Here is an 18,788-nt window from a genome sequence, read left to right as displayed (position 1 = left end):
CCTCCAAAGCCCCAACTTCATCTCTGAGGGTCAGGAGAGCCTTGCACCGAGTGCACACGTATACCACCCACCCACAGGGCAGGTAATCATACATGTTACACTCGACACAATAAACAGATAGCCCCCACTCTGCTGGTGGGCTTCTGCCTGCATTTTCTCCTAAGAATAAATTTGATTGTATACAGGGCTTTTATTTAAATGTTGGGATATAGCTTTATAAAGTTTTATGTCTAAAGGTGGTCAGAACTAACTAGCGCCTTCTAGGCACCCCCTCTAAACTCCCCTCTCAAAACTCCCTCCTGTTAGCAAATGCCCTGTTCACAAGCTCCAGCCCTGGGTAGACTTATTTGAGCATATTTGTTTAAATGTTTGGTTTCACTTAAGTTCTGCCCTAATGACACTTGAGAGTTGTAGATAATTGTAGACAGACGTGGAAATCTTGAACCAAACCTGATCCCAAGCTGAAGTGAACAGATGAAGGCTACAGTAACTGTACTTCCAGGTTTTCTGGAACCATCTTTATTTTTCATGCATCCCTGAAACCAGATATCGTGAAATGAATGTTTTCCTGAATTTTAATGAATTCTTCCTTGCATATGTCATCCTTCAATTTTTTTTATTTAACACTGAGAACTGAAAGCATGTGCATATTCCTCAGTCCTCATGACTGCAAATTTCTTCTTCACACACTCTTACCCCCACAACATGAAATCATTCTTCTGAGCCCAGCAAAGTCTCCATTCTTCCTGCCATTTTAGTTCAATAGATGTCATGGACAAAGCTCTTTCACAATTTGAATTGATCAAGCAAACTATTTTCTCCACACTCGCCATCACTTTATTATGTAATATATTCATAGATTCCAAGGCCAGAAGGGAATCTAGGCTGACCTCCTATATAACACAGGACATAGAACTCCTACAAAAATTCCTAGAGGAAAGCTTTTTAGAAAAACGGCCAGTTAATAATTCCCAGAAACCCAACTCCAGGCTTGCTGAAATTTGAACCAAGTATCTCAAAGTTACTAGGCAGCAAGGCTTATATTCTCACAAAGTATTTCCTGGAGCCCTGAGGCCCAAGGCTTCAGCCTTTCAGGAGGTGCTGGGCCTCAGCACTTCCACCCCCACTGGATGGCACCAGAGCTCAGGGCTTTTGCCCTGGGAGAAGTGCCAGGCCTCCCATAAGTTTGAAAATATTTACCAGACCTCAGAGACAGGTGGTTCTGGATGAATTTAAACCTGTTAGGTACCTTTAGCCAACTAAAGGTATGTCTACACTCCCAGGAAGACCAACACAGTCTGGGTCCATCTTCCAGAGTTCGATTTCATGCATTTAGTAGAGATGTGCAAAATCGAACTGCCTGGAGTCAGCGGTTGACCCCGTACGCCTTACTGTGGCAAGGAGTAAGGGAAGGTGACAGGAGAAATTTTCCCTTTATACCTTCGTCTATGTGTACAGCCAAGTAAGTCAATTGCAGGTAAGTCCATTTTAGCTATCCAATTTCCATAACTAGAATTGCGTATCTGCAATCAACTTAACTCCCTAGTGTAGACCAAGCCTAAGCCACCCACCCATTTAATTTAAAGGGATAGGACAAACTCAGGGCCCTGGAAGGGTTATATGGGATTTGATTCTGAAACTTCTCATACCCAAAGCATGACTCCTTCCCACAGATCAATAAGCTGGCAGTGTGAGAAACAAAGGGCAGGGAACCTATTAACCTGTCAAAGGATTGTCAGCGAATGTGTAGGTTGAAGGGTGGGAGGGATGGGAGAGGGCTTTCAAAATAACATGCACCAGGCCTCATACCAGATGGTTCTGTCAGTTTGATACTCTTCAGCATATTCTTAAAGTTTAAAAGAAAAGTTTAAAGATAAAGCACTCATCCCAAAATAGACTTATTGCCACAGTCTCATGGTCTGACCTTAGGGGGGGAAAGTTTTCATTTTTCCCCAAAAATCCAACTAATCCTATAGTGGGATCGTTTGAAAAGAAAGAGGTTGTGCTAGATATTTGTTTCATCATCAGAATTAAACTGTATTTATTAGGTCAGCTCAGCTTAATACAGTGCTACTGCTATTTTTTATGTATATAGCCCCTTTCACCTGAGGATCTCAAAACACTTTACAGACACTCTCCTATCATGACTTGATATTTGCGACCATTTTTAAATATGATAACTAGGGCAGGAGTGTAGCCCTTTGTTAGGGCAAAGTCACATGAATCAGGCCTCCTTATTTCTGTTTGAAGCTCTACTGTTAAACTGCTTAACTCATGCACCTCACTTAACTTCTCTATAGAGGATTATGGTGGTTTACTTTCCACTTTCTTACCTAACAGAATATTTTGCTAGCCTTGGCATATGACATATCTTTCTGACCTGATACGGATTTTTGATGGGATGTGTTAGGCAGGGAACTCATTTTATGTTGTATTTGTATGTGAATTTTAAACTAAACTTCTGAATCCAAATATCCAGGCTACAACTGTACATTCACTTTATGAATATTTTATATAACTGCAAGTTTAAACAGTGATAAACATGACATATGATTCACTGCTTCAAATATTGGTGGGCAACTTTGCTTCATTTGCTGTAATTCTCTCTAAAGTCTACCATTTGTTGCTGTAAACACCTGAAAGCAACAAAATCTCTTGGAAACAGCTCCAAGCAGTCAAAGGAAAGTCAACAGAAGGCAATTTGGAAAGATGTCACAATATCCACAGAATAATAGGAGCCCTTAATATCATCCAAAATGTCTGACAACATAGAGGAATAAGGAGAGCCTTCCTACCACACTGCTATAACAATTGGCTCCTTAGAGCTTACATTCATATATGAAATTATTACTTTGCTGCAGCATATTGCCAAGGAGATTTGTTTATATTAAACAGGAACCCTACAGATAATTTTTCCATGAGTACAATTTTTACCTGTAAGGTTTAGTTGCTCTGAAGACATTTTGTCCTCCCTACTTCAGTGTAAAGAATCATATCATACTTTGCTTGATACATGTACAACCAATTGATAACAATGAACGCTAAATATATGGTTCAGGAGCAACAGATGGTAGAAGGAAATAAAAAATATTTGCCATGCAGCAGCTGTTATTGCTTCAGCCAAAGAGCCAACATTTTTCCTTGTCAAGAGTTAAATACCAGACAGTCTTCTGAATTTGACATGTTTAATTATTTTCTTGCTAGAATACAAAGATGTGAAAATGAGGAGAAACTATAAAATCTGAAGTAACAAAAATCAGTGAATATTATGATCAGCTTAGACAAGTTCTATCATAACAGAAAAGCAGTAAAGTAGCACTTTAAAGACTAACAGAATAATTTATTAGGTGAGCTTTTGTGGGACAGACCCACATCTTCAGACCATAGCCAGACCAGAACAGACTCAATATTTAAGGCACAGAGAACAAAAATAGTAATCAAGGTTGACAAATCAGAAAAAAAATTATCAAGATGAGCAAATCAGAGAGTAGAGGGGTGGGGTTGTGTGGGGAGTCAAGAATTAGATTAAGCCAAGTATCTAATTCTTGAAGCCCCCTACCCTGGCCCCTCTACTCTCTGATTTGCTCATCTTGATAATTTTTTTTCTGATTTGTCAACCTTGATTACTATTTTTGTTCTCTATGCCTTAAATATTGAGTCTGTTCTGGTATGGCTATGGTCTGAAGAAGTGGGTCTGTCCGCAGGTTCTCCCAAGTTTCCCTCAGTTACTTTTCTATATTGAATACTGATTGTTGTAAATATAAAGTTTATGAGGCATGATTTGCCCAGCATCACCTGCAGTAACATATCAAGCACTGATGTGAAAAGTTGTTAGGACTCTATAGGACACAATGTTCCTTATGGTATAAACTATTCGTAACAGAAACTCCATTGTACTTGCCTGTAAACAAAAAAAGTGCATAAGTTATTTCGAGTTACGGCTGCAGTGTAGCTGTAGCTTACTACAATGCTTTCCAATCTGTGTAAAGTGCTTTGAGATAAATCATGAAGATACTGTATAAATGTAAATGTAAATTATTGCTTCTTGTTATCAAACTGTTCTCTAAAATATAGTTAAGGTGACAAAGTTATAGTGAAATGCCTTCTCTGTGGTATGCAGTTTTGTTCCATGTCAGTTGCCACCCCAATCTACACTATAAAAAATTCTTACATGTTGCATATACAAACTAGGATAAATCTTTTTGGAATCAGACAGAGTAAATATTAAATGGAGAAGCCAGTTTAAGAGGCTCATATTAAATCATTCTTTTACCGTGCATCTTTTCAGAAAGTGTTATTTGTCATTACAAAATATTCTTGTTGATTATGTGAGCTGAAAACATAACCAAAAGCATTTGAAATAGGATTATGACAACGTCGACACTCAGGTATATGGATGAAAAGTGATTTTGATTGTCAAATTGAAAAGTAGTTCCCAAAGGTTTTATGTTAATATAAAGTATCATTTTTACCACTAATAGAGGTATTCAGTACACTCACAAATGGATTTTTGCCTACAAAATAACAGACCAGGAAATAGAATGCATTTATAAATGGTAATTTAACAGTATAATAAAGATAAATTTAAATGTAATCACTAAAGCAATAAGTCCTAGGTTATAGTTTCCTTTTGTTGTGGATATAATGGGAATTGCATGCATGAAAAATTAGGCAAACAGGTCCTTCTGTATAAGTTTGGAAAGGACACTGGGGTATGTCAGGCTATCCTTTCACAGTTCTTGTTTTCTTGTTGAACGCTGCTTCCGCACAGAGCTACTTTTACACAAAGTGTCCATTAGAAGTATCTGAAATGAGAATTTGAGCCTGTGAAGCTCCATTCCAGCACTCAGCATTTCCTCCATCTAATGGTCTGTGAGAGAAGCCACAGAGATGGCAGACAGAATCTTCTCTGTCCTCAAGAAATTCTTTCAAGTCCTTTGTGGTTAAGTTAATTTCTATCAAAATCGCCCCTTGTCCGACTGACCCCAGCATTTTCAATTTTTGTCCTGGGTCTCTACCCTGGTTCAATACACAAAAGAAGAGTTTAATTCATCTATGGTGTTTTTCTTAGTTCCTCTGAAAGTACCAGTCATTCCAGATAACTGGACTCCAGTGCAGTGAAGGCTTTGTCCCTTTACTCCATATATCACTGAACAAAATAGTCCCTGGGCTCCAACCATTGTATATGGCACAAGGCGCATGTTATGGATCTTTTCAGTGGAGCAAGAACTACAGTAATGTAGAACTTCTGACTGTTCTTCCCTTCCAAACATTGTGAAAGATTCTATTCACTTTGAGTGTGGGATTCTCACACTTACATACTCTTTCAGTTGACTCCCTGTGTGAGTCTGTTTATAATATAGAGAGATTTTATCTGTGTTCTTACTTTGCTAATACAGTACAATTACCTTAGCCATCTCTATAGTCATCCCATCACACTCTGGCCTAAAGTTATTTGGAGGCACAATCATTCCTCTTCTTCTTCCATTTCTACATGAACTATGTCAAACCAGCAATGCCTTCACTCTTGCTCTTCTGCTCCCTCACCATGACCAAAGCATCCTTGCCTTCACATCTCTAAACTCTGGAAGTTGTCATCAGAATCCATCTGGACATATACAGAGAGATAGCTGTATTAGTCTGTAGCTTTAAGAACAACAAGAAGTCCTATGGCACCTTATAGACTAACAGATATTTTGGAGCATAAGCTTTCGAACTGCAATTTATTTGCAAATTTGACTCCATCAAGCAAGGATTAAACAGAGCCTGGGGGTGGCTCGCCCCTTACAAAAGCAGCTTCTCGGCCCTTGGTATTAATATCTCCCCATTCGACTCTGACAATGGGCCTGTCTGATCTGACTTGTTTTTTCCTCTTTTGATACATACTACTGATAATGAGCCATTTCCACCTTGCTGAATAGACCTCGTCAGCTCTGGCCCTCCCTTTTACTGGGACCCCGCTTTTTAAGTACCCTCTGGAAACACTCCCCCGCAACTCAGGCATCTGATGAAGCAGGTCTTTGCCCACGAAAGCTTATGCTCCAAAATATCTGTTAGTCTATAAGGTGCCACAGGACTTCTTGTTGTTCTCATTATATTTTTACACCTTCAATCCCCAGATCTGTAAGTTTTCGTGGTCTTCTCACTCACAGCTTCCCCCTTTTTCACTGCAGAAAGCAGTTTCTTCATATGGATTGCCTAATCAGTGTTTCTGCCTCAGAGACCCTTTTTGAGCAGTAGTACAACCTTTATCAGGAAAATTATCAAGCTCTTCAGAGTCTGCTCAGTAGCAAACAGGCCAGAAGGAAGCCTACTCTTTCTAATGTTCTCTAATTTGCCTTTGGGTGCAGGAAAGGAATTCATGCCTAGGAGCACCCTATCAGGTCTGGTAACATGAAAGTATGAATCTCCGAAGGCTGTGGGGCACAAGCACACCCAGAAAAAGCCATTTCTCTCTGCTGTCCTGACCTGATGAATAGCTTCATAAGATTTCTGTTTTGCTCTCAGATGTTTTTGCCTGAGAACTACATACGTCTCCAGTCTTTACGGTGACAGGAGCTGACTAATTGTTGGTTCAAAATTACTTCTACTTTTGAATCTTCAGATTTATATTCAGTGAGGCTTATTGTATTTTCCCTTAAGCCACTGAAAGAGTCCATCTTCAGATGCAACGAGGGGTCTGTGGCACCTTGTAGACTAACAGAAATGTATGAGCATAAGCTTTCGTGGGCAAAGACCCACTTCGTCAGATCTGATGAAGTGGGTCTTTGCCCACGAAAGCTTATGCTCATACATTTCTGTTAGTCTATAAGGTGCCCCAGACCCCTCGTTGCTTTTGCAGATCCAGACTAACACAGCTACCCCTCTGATACTTGACATCTTCAGATGTTGCTCCTTCGGGTTGCATGCACTTTGACCAGAAGACTACAGCCTATAATTATGTTCCCTTTCCTCTAGATACAACTCATTAAATTAGATATTTTATCTCCAAGTGAATGTGCTGTTTGCATCCATTCTTATTTTTTAGAATATTTATTACCGACCATCCAGGAGACCAATGATTGTGAATATATCCTGGAGAAAAGACATATATTCATATTGCACATTTGAAATAATGTGAATTAATAGCCTTACAACATACCAAAGCTTTGCCTTTGAAAGAGAGTGAATATTGTTCATGTACTCTAGACTGCGTTCTTGTGAGTTGGAATTTGCCATAAGGAACATGTTTGTTTTGACTGCTGTATGCCCTATCTCTGAATTACTAGACGTTTGTGGAGATCTCATTTCACCTTGAGGTGATTAGAAATAAGAGCTTACAGCACATGGGCAACATCAAATTTTCCATCTGTGAATAAAGGGATCACAAAAGTCTGGGATTTTGTGGCTGTGGCAGACTCTGAGATGTTCTCATTTCCTATTATTAAACTATTGGGAACCATTTCAGAGTCTGGAAAAAAAAAAAAACAAACCCATGAAAATGGCTAACTTTTCATCCAACTTCTCCATTCATTTACCTTGCACTCTCTTCTTATTTGGAAGACAAAGACCCCAGGATGTCTTTTAAGTAATGCTTAACTAATCAGCATCTCAGCTTGCCCATTCTTGTGTTATTTTTCCTACTGTTATGTGTTTACTGAGGTGTATGGAATGAAAGCTACAAAAAGAAAAGATATTAAAGCTCAGAAAATAAAGGAGCCCTCCTCTTGAGGTCCCATGGCTTAGTATTAAGATGGTGTGTCTTTCTTCATATTATTACATTGTCTTAATGCCATGAATACACTGTGCTATGAGGAAAGGGAAGGCACATGATAAGGAAAAATGACCTTGTTAAATAAAAGTGTATGGCAATACACATCTCATAGAGCTGGAAGGAATCTTGGGAAGTCATTGAGTCCAGTCCCCTGCCTTCTTGGCAGGACCAAGCACCATCCCTGACAGATAGTTTTTTCTGTCAATTGGCTCTAGATTCTTAGGTGATGTCCTCAAGGATTGAGCTTACAGCCTTGAGCTTAAGCAGTCTAATGCTCAAACCACTGAGCTAACTCTCCCCACTAGCCTAGTTGGTTTTAGGAAGAAGGGGCTTTCAAAGTGAGGGGATCCTTTTGAAAGGCCCCCATCTACACATGCAGCATGCATTCTGAAAGCAGCACTTTCAAATTGTGCACAGCTGCCATTATGCAAATGAGGCACTGCATATTCATATCAGCCCCTCATTAGCATCTTCTGAACTGCCTCATTAACATGCCCCATCTGAAAGAAGGGGGCAAGTGTAGACATGTTCTTAGTCTATAAGATGCCACAGGATTTCTTCTTGTATTTTGAAATAGGTGCTATTTTGACATGAAATAGTGCTATTTTGAAATAGGCCATTTCAGTTACCTCCCAGTACACAAGGCACATAGTGCTTACTTTATATTTCTTTTCATTTCAAATATTGACACTATAAAAAACAAAAGAGATCATATTTGTTAATTCACCAGTTACAAGTGCTACAGTACAATCTCTTTATCATGAAAGTTGAACTTACAAATGTAGAATTATGTACAAAAATAATAGTATTCAAAAATAAAACAATGTAAAACTCTAGACCCTATGAGTCCACTCAGTCCTTCTTCTTGTTCAGTCAATTGCTTAGACAAACAAGTTTGTTTACTTTTATAGGAGATAATGCTGTCTGCTTAGTATTTGCAATGTCACCTGAAAATGAGACCAGGCATTCACATCACATTTTGTAGGTGCCATTGCAAGGTTTTTACAGGCCAGATATGCAAAATATTTGTATTCTCTTCATGCTCCAGGAGCAGTTCCAGAGGGCATGGGCTTCCATGCTAATGACACTTATTAAAAATATAATTACATTATTTAATTACATGTTTGAACTTCTCGAGGGGAGGGAGAAGTATGTGTTTCCTGCAGTTTTACCTGCATTGTCACATATTTCATGTTATAGCAGTCTCGGGTTATGACCCCAAACAAGTTGTTCATTTTAGGAACACTTTCACTGCAGATTTGATAAAATGCAAAGAAGGTACCAATGTGAATTTTCTAAAGATTACTATAACATTTAACCCAAGGTTTTAGAATCTGAACTGCCCTTGAAAAGCTGAGGGGGACCTAGTATGAGTCATGCTTCTAGAAGTCTTAAAAATGCAACTCTCTACTTCCCTCTGAAGCAGAACCACCAAAAAGGGAAATCAACCTTCTGCTGCTGACATCTGACTCTGATGGTGAAAATTAATATGCATCAGTCCACGGTGCTTTTGATCATTATCTAAGAGAACTCATCATCAGCATGGACACATTCTCTGGATTAGTAGTTGAAGCATGAAGGGAGACATGAATCTTTAGCATATTTTACGACATGGCTGAAACAGTGTCAGACAAATGCCTGTTCTCACTTTCAGACGACAGAGTAAACAAGAGGTGGCCAGCATTAACTCCTGAAAATTTAAACAAAGTTGTTTGTCTGAGCAGCTGGCTATTTAAGAAGTAGGACAGAGTGGCTTTTCTAGGCTCTGAAGTTTCACATTGTTTTATTTTTAAATGCAGTTTTTTTATGTAATTCTATGCTTGTAAGTTCAAATTTCATGATAAAGAGATTGCACTCAAGTGCTTGTATTTGTTGAATTGAAAAATACTAGTTCTTTTATTTTTACCATGCAAATATTTATAATCAAAAATAAAGTGAGCACATTATGCTTTGTATTCTGTGTAGTAATTTAAATAACAATATTTCAAAATGTAAAAAAGACAAAAATATGTAAAAGGTTTTCAAGTATTGTTCAACAGTGTGATTAATCATAATTAACTTTTTAATGTGCTGCAGTCTTGAAAAAAGTCTAATGCAATCCTAGAATACATCAGGCAAGGTATTTCCAGTAGACACAGGGAAGTGTTAGTACCACACTGGTGAGACCTCATCTGGAATACAGTGTGCAGTTCTGATCTCCCATATTTAAGAATGATGAATTCAAACTGGAAGAGATGCAGAGAAGAGCTATAGGATGATTCAAGGAATGGAAAACCTGATTGGTTGAGGATGATTCCAAACCCATCTAGTAATCTTGTGTTACAGGGACACATGTCACAAGTAGCAAGCTCCATCAGTCAGATTACTATATTAGTTAACATATTTCTAAGTTACAATGACTTCTTCTGTGATTTTGATAGATTTTATTATTATTTGGAGAAGGGGACAGGGAAAATTGAGGGGACAAAAGGTCAAGATCTTCAAATCGTATCTTCCTCTTCACTTTGAATCTCCTGTTCTTCAGGTTTTTGAGGCTGTTTAAACACTGAGTGATATGAGTTTAAAAAGAACAATTTACATGTCTGCAATCAATAATGGGGGTAGAAGGATGCTGATGAACGGAGAGCTCCTTTTAAAATAATTCTTCAGGTTGCTCTCAAAGATCTTCTTTCATCACATACTCTCTGCTGGCACTTTGCAGAATATGAGAGACCAGATCCCAAACTGCTCTTCTGTCCTAATGGTAACACTTCCCTTTTCAGAGAGGAAATAGTATTCCTATAAATCCTCTGTTGTATTTCATGACTTGGTTAGTGTATGGAGAAGAAACCTCCATAACCTTTTAAGCTTTAAGGGATATCACTCTTCCCCATGGTCAGAGGAGGTGCCAAAATCTACATCTTTAGATTATCTTTTTCAACAGTCATATATTTAAGCAACTTCCCTTTAGGATTGCTTCAGCACCTGGGAGGTAGCAATACACTATTTTCCAAATCTGTGAGGATTTGAATGAGTTGAAAGTAAGTATTAATTGATGCATTGCTGATTTGTGGCAAAAAATGAATAGTACAATGAGAGATTATGTAGTGTTGCATAGAGAGCGAGAGAAAAGAACCTTAATTTAATGTGTTTAACTAGACTCAGAGTAGAAGGTGGTGCTTATACAAATGGAAAGAGCTCAAAACATGGAGACTTAAACTTGTGGGACTATTAACCTGTGTAAGTGATTTTTTGCCTAATTTCTTACAATTAAGTGCTTTATTCAGAATGCTGCTTGTAGTCAAGAGCAAATGGTACTCAAAAGATTGATAAGCATAAATAAGCAATGCAAAATGAACCAGTCTTAGAACCATTTGAGAAAGTAATTCTAGGTGTGTGACCAGTATAAAACACTTAGGTATCTGCAAGGATAAAATCTTATTGAGCCTATCAAGAGGAAGTTGGTTTTTGTTTTGCATTAAAATATCTGTGTCTTTTAAATATGCCATTAAAATCTATAAAAACCTCCACTAAGAACAAGTTTTGACAGTCATTTCAGTAATTGCTAACCCTGGTTTTGGTACTGAGATTTTTCATCAGCTGTTCGTATGTTCACTTAAAACACGTTCCATTGTGCATTGATGGTGGGATTTTCAAAGGGGTCTTGCAACTGTGTTCACACAGCTACATTAAACAGGGAAAGTGGAAGAGATAATATATAATGGAGCAGCTTCTGTTAATATAAGAGACAAGCTTTTGTGCTCCTTCTGTGTAGCTTGAAAGTTTGTCTCCTTCAACAACAGGTCCAATAAAAAATTTTATCTCAAATATTCTGTAACTAATGCCCTGAGACCAGTACATCTAGCACAACACTGCAAACAAAAAGGAAGTCCTGACATTCACTTGGGACAGGGGAGAACAGGTTCAAGTCCCTCCTCTGAAGCAAACAGAACAGGAATTAGAGCCTGCAGCTCTAACCACTTAGCTGCATGAGTGGCAGAGGCAGCACCATCTCTTCCTCTGATTTCTGTAACAGCAACAAAGGGTTTCCTGGTACCTTATAGACTAACAGAAAAGTTTTGAGCATGAGCTTTCGTGAGCACAGACTCACTTCATCAGATGCTGGTCTTGGAAATCTGCAGAGCCAGGTATAAATAAGCCAGAGCAAGGGTGGGGATAACAAGGTTAGCTCAGTCAGCAAGGGTGAGGCAACTGCTGGTAGTAAACCTCACCCTTGCTGACTGAGCTAACCTTGTTATCCCCACCCTTGTTCTGGCTTATTTATACCTGGCCCTGCAGATTTCCAAGACCAGCATCTGATGAAGTGAGTCTGTGCTCACGAAAGCTCATGCTCAAAACTTTTCTGTTAGTCCATAAGGTGCCACAGGACCCTTCGTTGCTGTTACAGATCCAGACTAACACGGCTACCCCTCCGATATCTGATTTATGTGGGACCCAATCTTTTAGGCATACTCAAAGACAACCTCAGAGCATGCCTAACATGTCAGGATCTAAAGATGAAATAGGTGAGCATAACACCTACTTTGTGAATCCCACATGGCTTATATGTGAGCTCGGCAATGAAGGTTTAGCCCTACCCAGCTGTGCACATATCTGCTAGGCACCTAGGAGCTTTAAGCACCTATAGGATTAGGTGACTACTATGGAAAGGGGGCCTGTGAATTCCAGTGGCATCTAACTTAAAGTCCTTACTAGCACGGCTTCCTCTTTGTTACTATCCTTACTAGGAAGTTTGGCTCCAATGTTCCTCTTGTGAATCTAACACTAAGTGACTTGAGATCATGAATCCCATTGAAAGTCAATGAGGCTATGTTTAGACCGTGTGTGCTATTTTGGAATCAGAGGTATCCTGAGATAGCAATGCTGTGGCTATTTAGAAAGCGGTGTTCCAGTTCCGCTACCCCTAGTCGTGAGAGGGATAATGGAACTTTTGGAATAGGCCCTTATTTCAAACCTTGGTGCTGTTTGGATGGTACCAAGTTCAAAATAAGGCATTTTGAGATAATTTACACAATTAACATTGTGTAAATTGCATGAATTATTTTGAAATACACATACAGTTTAAATGTGGCCTGAGAATGGTGCTCCTAGGTCTCTTATGCATTTGTGAAAACCCAGTAGAAAATTCACAGTATTAACTAACTAGCTTTTTAAACTGAGGGCATCTGCTTCCTTAAAAAACACCTGCTCCTCATTTTAGCAATAACCACTGCATGAATTAAATGGCACTGTAGGTAATCTCTCTTTCATCAGTATACATAGTTCTTTGGTGTTTCATGCAGCTTTGCTTTGATCCCTCAACACATTCAGCAGGTGCTAATACTGTGTCACCCATTGTGTGGAAATGGTTTCTAAATTAGTATAAGTAATATTGATCATCAACTTTCAAGTGAACATCATCCTACTATATTTTCCCATGAGAGATTTTTAATGATCTGTGATGGACTGGAGCTGCTCCAAGAAAGCCCATTCATCCTTTGTGAGAGCTCTCGGTTATTTCCATGCTGAGATGCTTTTAACTTAGGAAATTAACATGTGCTTCTCCATTTAATGGTTTTCCTACAGGTACTGGTATTGTTAGAAGGTACGTCTCTTGTAGCAGCAAATACAAACCATGCTTTTATAGAAAAGGCAGATTGGCTATGAAACAGCCTGATTTACCCAGTTGTCGTTGGCTAATGAAGGAGAACTTGTTGCAACTCACTTGCAGGGCTCAGCAGAGATAAAGAATGAGTTCACCATTATAAAAGCAAAAGAACTGTGCATGTGAACTCGGTTTTCTTGTTTGACTCAGCTTCGCCTGTTTTGGGTTGTCATACACATCTCTTGTGCAAACACCTGCTCCCATTGGTGATAGTAAGAGATTTGCAGTAAACCTTGGTGAAAGCAGGGCTAAGTCCTTTAACTTCAACCTATTAATTTTCTCTTTTGCTGTTGCTGATGAATAAATATAACCATTTCCAATAACATCTACAATGTCAATTACATTAACATCAATGTAAGGTAATTGCCACTTCAGCTGAAGGGATGCTAGCTGCTTACTATCAATTACACTTTTCAAAGAAATTAATTGGATGGTATATAAATAGTTATATCTAACTAAACTACATCAGTCTACAAAAACGTGGGAGGAATCATATCTAAGAATGGATAGCAGTTGCACTTTAACAACTTGGATCATGAAAGAAAAAGTGGCCCTACATCTTTAAATATCTGGAGAAACGTATTTCATCTTTTAATTCCCCATTTTCCTATTCAGAGCAAGTGCCGCCCAGGACTGGTTTTCGAGTGGATTCCTCTGGCAAGTATTCTTTAGCCTTCATTGTTTTGTAAAATAACTGTCCTCCATTTTATGTTAAAGTAACTATTCTTCCTTTAATCGTTGCTCTGGGTTATAGCTAATCATGAGTTTCCAATCATCATTCTATATAGGACAGCTTTCAGGAATTTTGTTATTTAACTAGACAGGGTTAAAGAATGATAAACATAACCATCTTCTTAATGTGGAGTGTTATTTAGAGTAGAGTGAAGTGTTCCCTTTTCATCAGCCAACATGTCTGTTCACGTAACAGTGTTTGATATGTTTTTTGGTGTTGTTAATATTCATTCACATAACGCTACTACCCTAAAATATTCCACTATATCCAATTCCAAAAGGAATCTGTCTGTGCCTTGCAATGAATCCAAGGTTCATGAGCTAAAAACAGAAAGGATGAGTTATGCACAAGTTTATTTCATTCATGCATCTTTTATTTGTTAAAAAATATTTTTTGAGAATAAGATCTTTGTGGATGTTTGAATTGCCTTCATTCATTTGAAATGTCAACAGTACATCGATTTAGAAAAAAAAATCATTCCATTTCCTGAAATCTCATGTTGTTAAAATATTGCAACAAGTGCTGTTGGTATGGTGAATATTGATTGTCTTTCCCATTCAAGCTCTCTTTAAGGCCCATATCCTGCAAATGTTTATGCATATAAGTACCTTGTCTTTTGTGCCTTAAGGCTCGAAAAAAACAGCTTTTACTTTGTGTGTGTGTGTTTGTTTGTTTGTTTGTTTGCTTGATTCATCCTCTAAGGCTTACAGATTGACTACAAAATTCCTCCTGGAATAGCATAACTCTCCATTAGAACACAGATCTAATTATTAAGCTTACTTATTTTCTATTGTGCAGCCTTCTTTTACTTCCTTTGCATATATGAAAATTAGAATTGTGCAAATTGAAAATACCACTAATGCTGGAGACTAGCAGGTTCATAAATGCCCTAAAAAAAATTCATCTTTTTCTTTTTGTAACTCTGGTGTGGATATAGCGTGTTTTCACATTAACCACAGCTTATAATAATAATGTTCAAATTCCAGATTTAGTCGCTTGTTCTTTATTTCTTCTTTTTTTCTCTCTCTCTTGGTATTCACCTTGAGAGAGAAAGTTCAAACAAATGCTTATTTTTAGCAGAAAACATGAATAAGCACAGCAGGACTGCCAATTTTTTCTAACAAAGCTCCAAATTCTTGTTTTAATTAAAATGTAGAATAGCTTCAAGAAGAAATATTTAATTACAGCTTCATCCCATGTGCCAAATTAATTCATACAAATATCACTCTTTGCATTTCTGAGGCTTGAAATCATTCATAAACCAAATCAATCATTTTCAGTGACATATCTTCTCTAGTTTTATGCCTTAAAGGAACAACTCTTTGTCCATTTATCAATGTGAAGTGCACCTAGGGACTTAGATGAATAGAGTACAAGAATCAAATTGAGAGATGATAGCCCTTTCATATTCAAAGTATGTGTGAGAGCTCACGGGTGTTCATTAACAATACACTAAAGAGTAATTTTCATATAATAAATCACGTTTCGTCTTTATCAGGATTCAGCGGTTGGAATTTGTGTTTGTTCTAGAGCACCCCTACTGTATTGTGAACAGATCACTGTTGATCTCTTGGGCTGTGTCTTAGAGTGTAGGGTTTCTGTTGGGAGCCCAGAGGTCTCCCCAAAGAAGTCTGCCGCCCCAGGAGCCTTCTGCTGACATCCTGCTCATCCTTGTTCAATGAGGAAGAAGGGATGGGTCAGCAAAGGGTGTTTTCCCAACACTTGGCCCTGTACAGATGGGTCAAATGTTGGGAAAGTCTATCCCAACAGAACTGTCATCAGGTGATATGCAAATGCATTGCACAATTTGCCAAAAGATCTCTTCAATCTAGACATAGTCTTGGAGTTCACAGAACAATGTGGATCCTAGATTGTTTTATAAGTTGGTGCTTCAGTTAGTGTTGTCTCTTCTCGGCCAAACACTCCACAGATGAACCTCTCAGTCTAACGCTCTCTGGCTCAACAATATCCAGGGTCTGGCATGATTTTAGTTAGCTGTCAATTAATATTGGTGTGGCCAAGTTTCCCACGGTCCTGTAAATTTTGTTTACAGCCACCAGTCCTGGCTCTCAGTGTTCTGTGCTGCTATTTAGTTTTAATTTATCTCTAAATGTCTTAAGAACATAAAAACAGCCATACTGCATCAGACCATAGGTCCATCAAGACCAGTATCCTGTCTTCCAAGAGTGGCCAATACTAGTTGCCCGACAGGGAATGGACAGAACAGGTAATCATCAAGTGATCAATTCCCTGTTGCCCATTTCCAGCCTCTGGCAAACATAGGCGAGGGACTGTCTATGCCCATCTTGGCTAACAGCCATTGATGGACCTATCCTCCATGAATTTATCTAGTTCTTTTTTAAACTCTACTATAGTCTTGGCCTTCACAACATCCTCCAGCAAGGAATTTCACAGGCTAGCTGTGCGTTGTGTGAAAAAATGTTTCCTATTGTTTGTTTTAAACCTGCTGCCTACTAATTTCATTTGGTAACCCCTAGTTCTTGTGTTGTGAGAAGCACTAAATAACAATTCCTTATTTACTTTTTCCACACCAGTCATGAGTTTATATACCTCTTTCATATCCCCCCTTAATCATCTTTTTTCCAAGCTAAAAAGTCCCAGTCTTATTAATCTCTCGTCACATGGCAGACGTTCCATACCCTTAACCATTTTTGTTGCCCTTTTCTGAACCTTTTCCCATCCCAATATATCTTTTTTCAGATGGGCGACCACATTTGCACACACTATTCCATATGTGGACTTACCATGGATTTATATAGAGATAATATGACATTTTGGCTGTGTCTAAAAGTTCCACTTCTTCCAGAAGCGTCATGGTAATGAGCCATCCAGAAGATGCTAATGAGGCATGGATGCAAATTTCCCATGCCTCATTAGCATATAGACACGTGATTCAGAGTCCAGAAGACGTTCGGAGTCTGGGAAATTTACATCCATGCCTCATTAGCATCTTCCAGACACTCATTACTATGCCACTTCCAGAAGAAGTGGCACATGTAGACACAGCCTTTCTGCCTTATTATCTATTCCTTTCTTAACGATTCCCAACATTTTCTTAGCTTCTTTGACTGCTGCTGCACATTGAGTGAATGTTTTCAGAGAACTATCCACAATGACTCCAAGATCTCTTTCTTGAGTGGTAACAGCTGAGTCAGACCCCATCATTTTATATGTATAGTTTGAATTATATTTTCCAATGTGCATCACTTTGCATTTATCAACATTGGATTTCATCTGCCATTTCGTTGCCCAGTCACCCAATTTATTGAGATCCTTTTGTAGCTCTTCACAGTCTGCTTTGAACTTAACTATTTTCAGTAGTTTTGTGTCAGCTGCAAATGTTGTCACCTCACTGTTTATTCCTTTTTCCAGATCATTTATAAATATGTTGAACAGGACTGGTCCCAGTACAGACCCCTGGGGGACACCACTATTTACCATTCTACAAACTGACCATGTATTCCTATCCTTTGTTTCCGAACTTTTAACCAGTTACCAATACAAGATAGGATCTTCCCTCTTACCCCATGACAGTTAACTTTGTTTAAGTGCCTTTGGGAGGGACCTTGTCTTCTAAGAGCCCAGTAAGCAGTGGAAGAGTTGGTAATGTGCTAGACAATATTGACTTCCCATGGTTTGGCAAATTCTCTGGTTCAGCAATGGTGAGGTCCTAAGGGAGGTGGCCTAGAAAGGTTCAACCTGTAGTAGAAAAAGCTCACTTTAAACAAACAAACAAACAAGGAACCAGTCTTTATGAACTTCAGTGATCAACTGTTAGCTAACTTGCACATGGAAGTAAGGGGTCTAAGGCACATTCTGATTCCCTGTGCAGGCTGCCTGTGTCATGGCTCATGCACAGGAGAAGATCAGCTAGCACTGAACTGCTACTCACTGTTTCATGGTGGACACGAGTAGTGCACAGCAAATTCTCTCATAAAGCACCAGTCAGCTGCTGAGGGTGCTAGATTACAGAGGGTCAACCTATACTTTCACACAAATTATTGACATGATTGACCACAACAGCTTCTCTGCAACTACTGAAGCCTCTGGTGGCCAGGTCTGACTTTTGAAGTCCTCAGTATTCACACAAGTTCAGCCCGGAGTGCAGCTCTCATCACAAGAGTGACAGCTTCAGGCCTTATCCAAAGCATACTGAAGTCAATAGGAAGATCCTCATTGACGTAAAACAATTTTTGAATGTGACCCAGTCCGAGACTGAATGCCAATGGCTGCTCATTGACTCCATGTAATGTCAATGCACCTTCTGGTTTTGCATCAGTTCTTCACATCAAAATGCCTTGGGATAGATTCCGTCGTGAACAGTCCAGCAACACAGAAGGCTCATTAAAACACCACAGGGGCTGTGGAGTCAGCATAGCCATAGTACAGAACCACAATGTTGTAGCTTTATGCTTCACCCTGCTGCCCCACAAGCTTCAGTGCAAAGAGTTTCCAATGGCGGGAATGGAGGTGGAAAGAGCATAGCATGTAGTGTTATGAACATACCAGGCTGAGGTGAAATCCACAGCTAGTCCAGGATGGAGTGCTATAATGAGACCTCAGATCAGCTGCCTCTGATCAGCTGTAGCAGCAAGGTCGGCAGAACCATACAGACAAACTAGGCAGTCGCCTAGGGT

The 18,788-nt window shown here is 39.0% G+C and overlaps 1 protein-coding gene across 8 annotated transcripts in view; it reads left to right on the top strand.

Annotated features, from left to right (window-relative positions):
• Positions 1-18,788, top strand: part of MAGI2 (membrane associated guanylate kinase, WW and PDZ domain containing 2) — a 1,201,350-nt gene that overhangs the window by 1,086,378 nt on the left and 96,184 nt on the right. The window contains exon 13 of one of the 8 annotated variants that reach the window (XM_075017302.1): positions 14,013-14,054. The exons of the other annotated variants lie outside the window; for them this stretch is intronic. Coding sequence (XP_074873403.1) covers positions 14,013-14,054 — 42 coding nt within the window. The remainder of the gene's footprint in view (positions 1-14,012; positions 14,055-18,788) is intronic. 8 annotated transcript variants of the gene reach the window in all.

Source organism: Carettochelys insculpta, chromosome 1 (genome assembly GCF_033958435.1).
Source record: "Carettochelys insculpta isolate YL-2023 chromosome 1, ASM3395843v1, whole genome shotgun sequence".
NCBI classification, from domain to species: domain Eukaryota; kingdom Metazoa; phylum Chordata; order Testudines; family Carettochelyidae; genus Carettochelys; species Carettochelys insculpta.
This window is presented reverse-complemented; position numbering and strand designations above follow the sequence as displayed.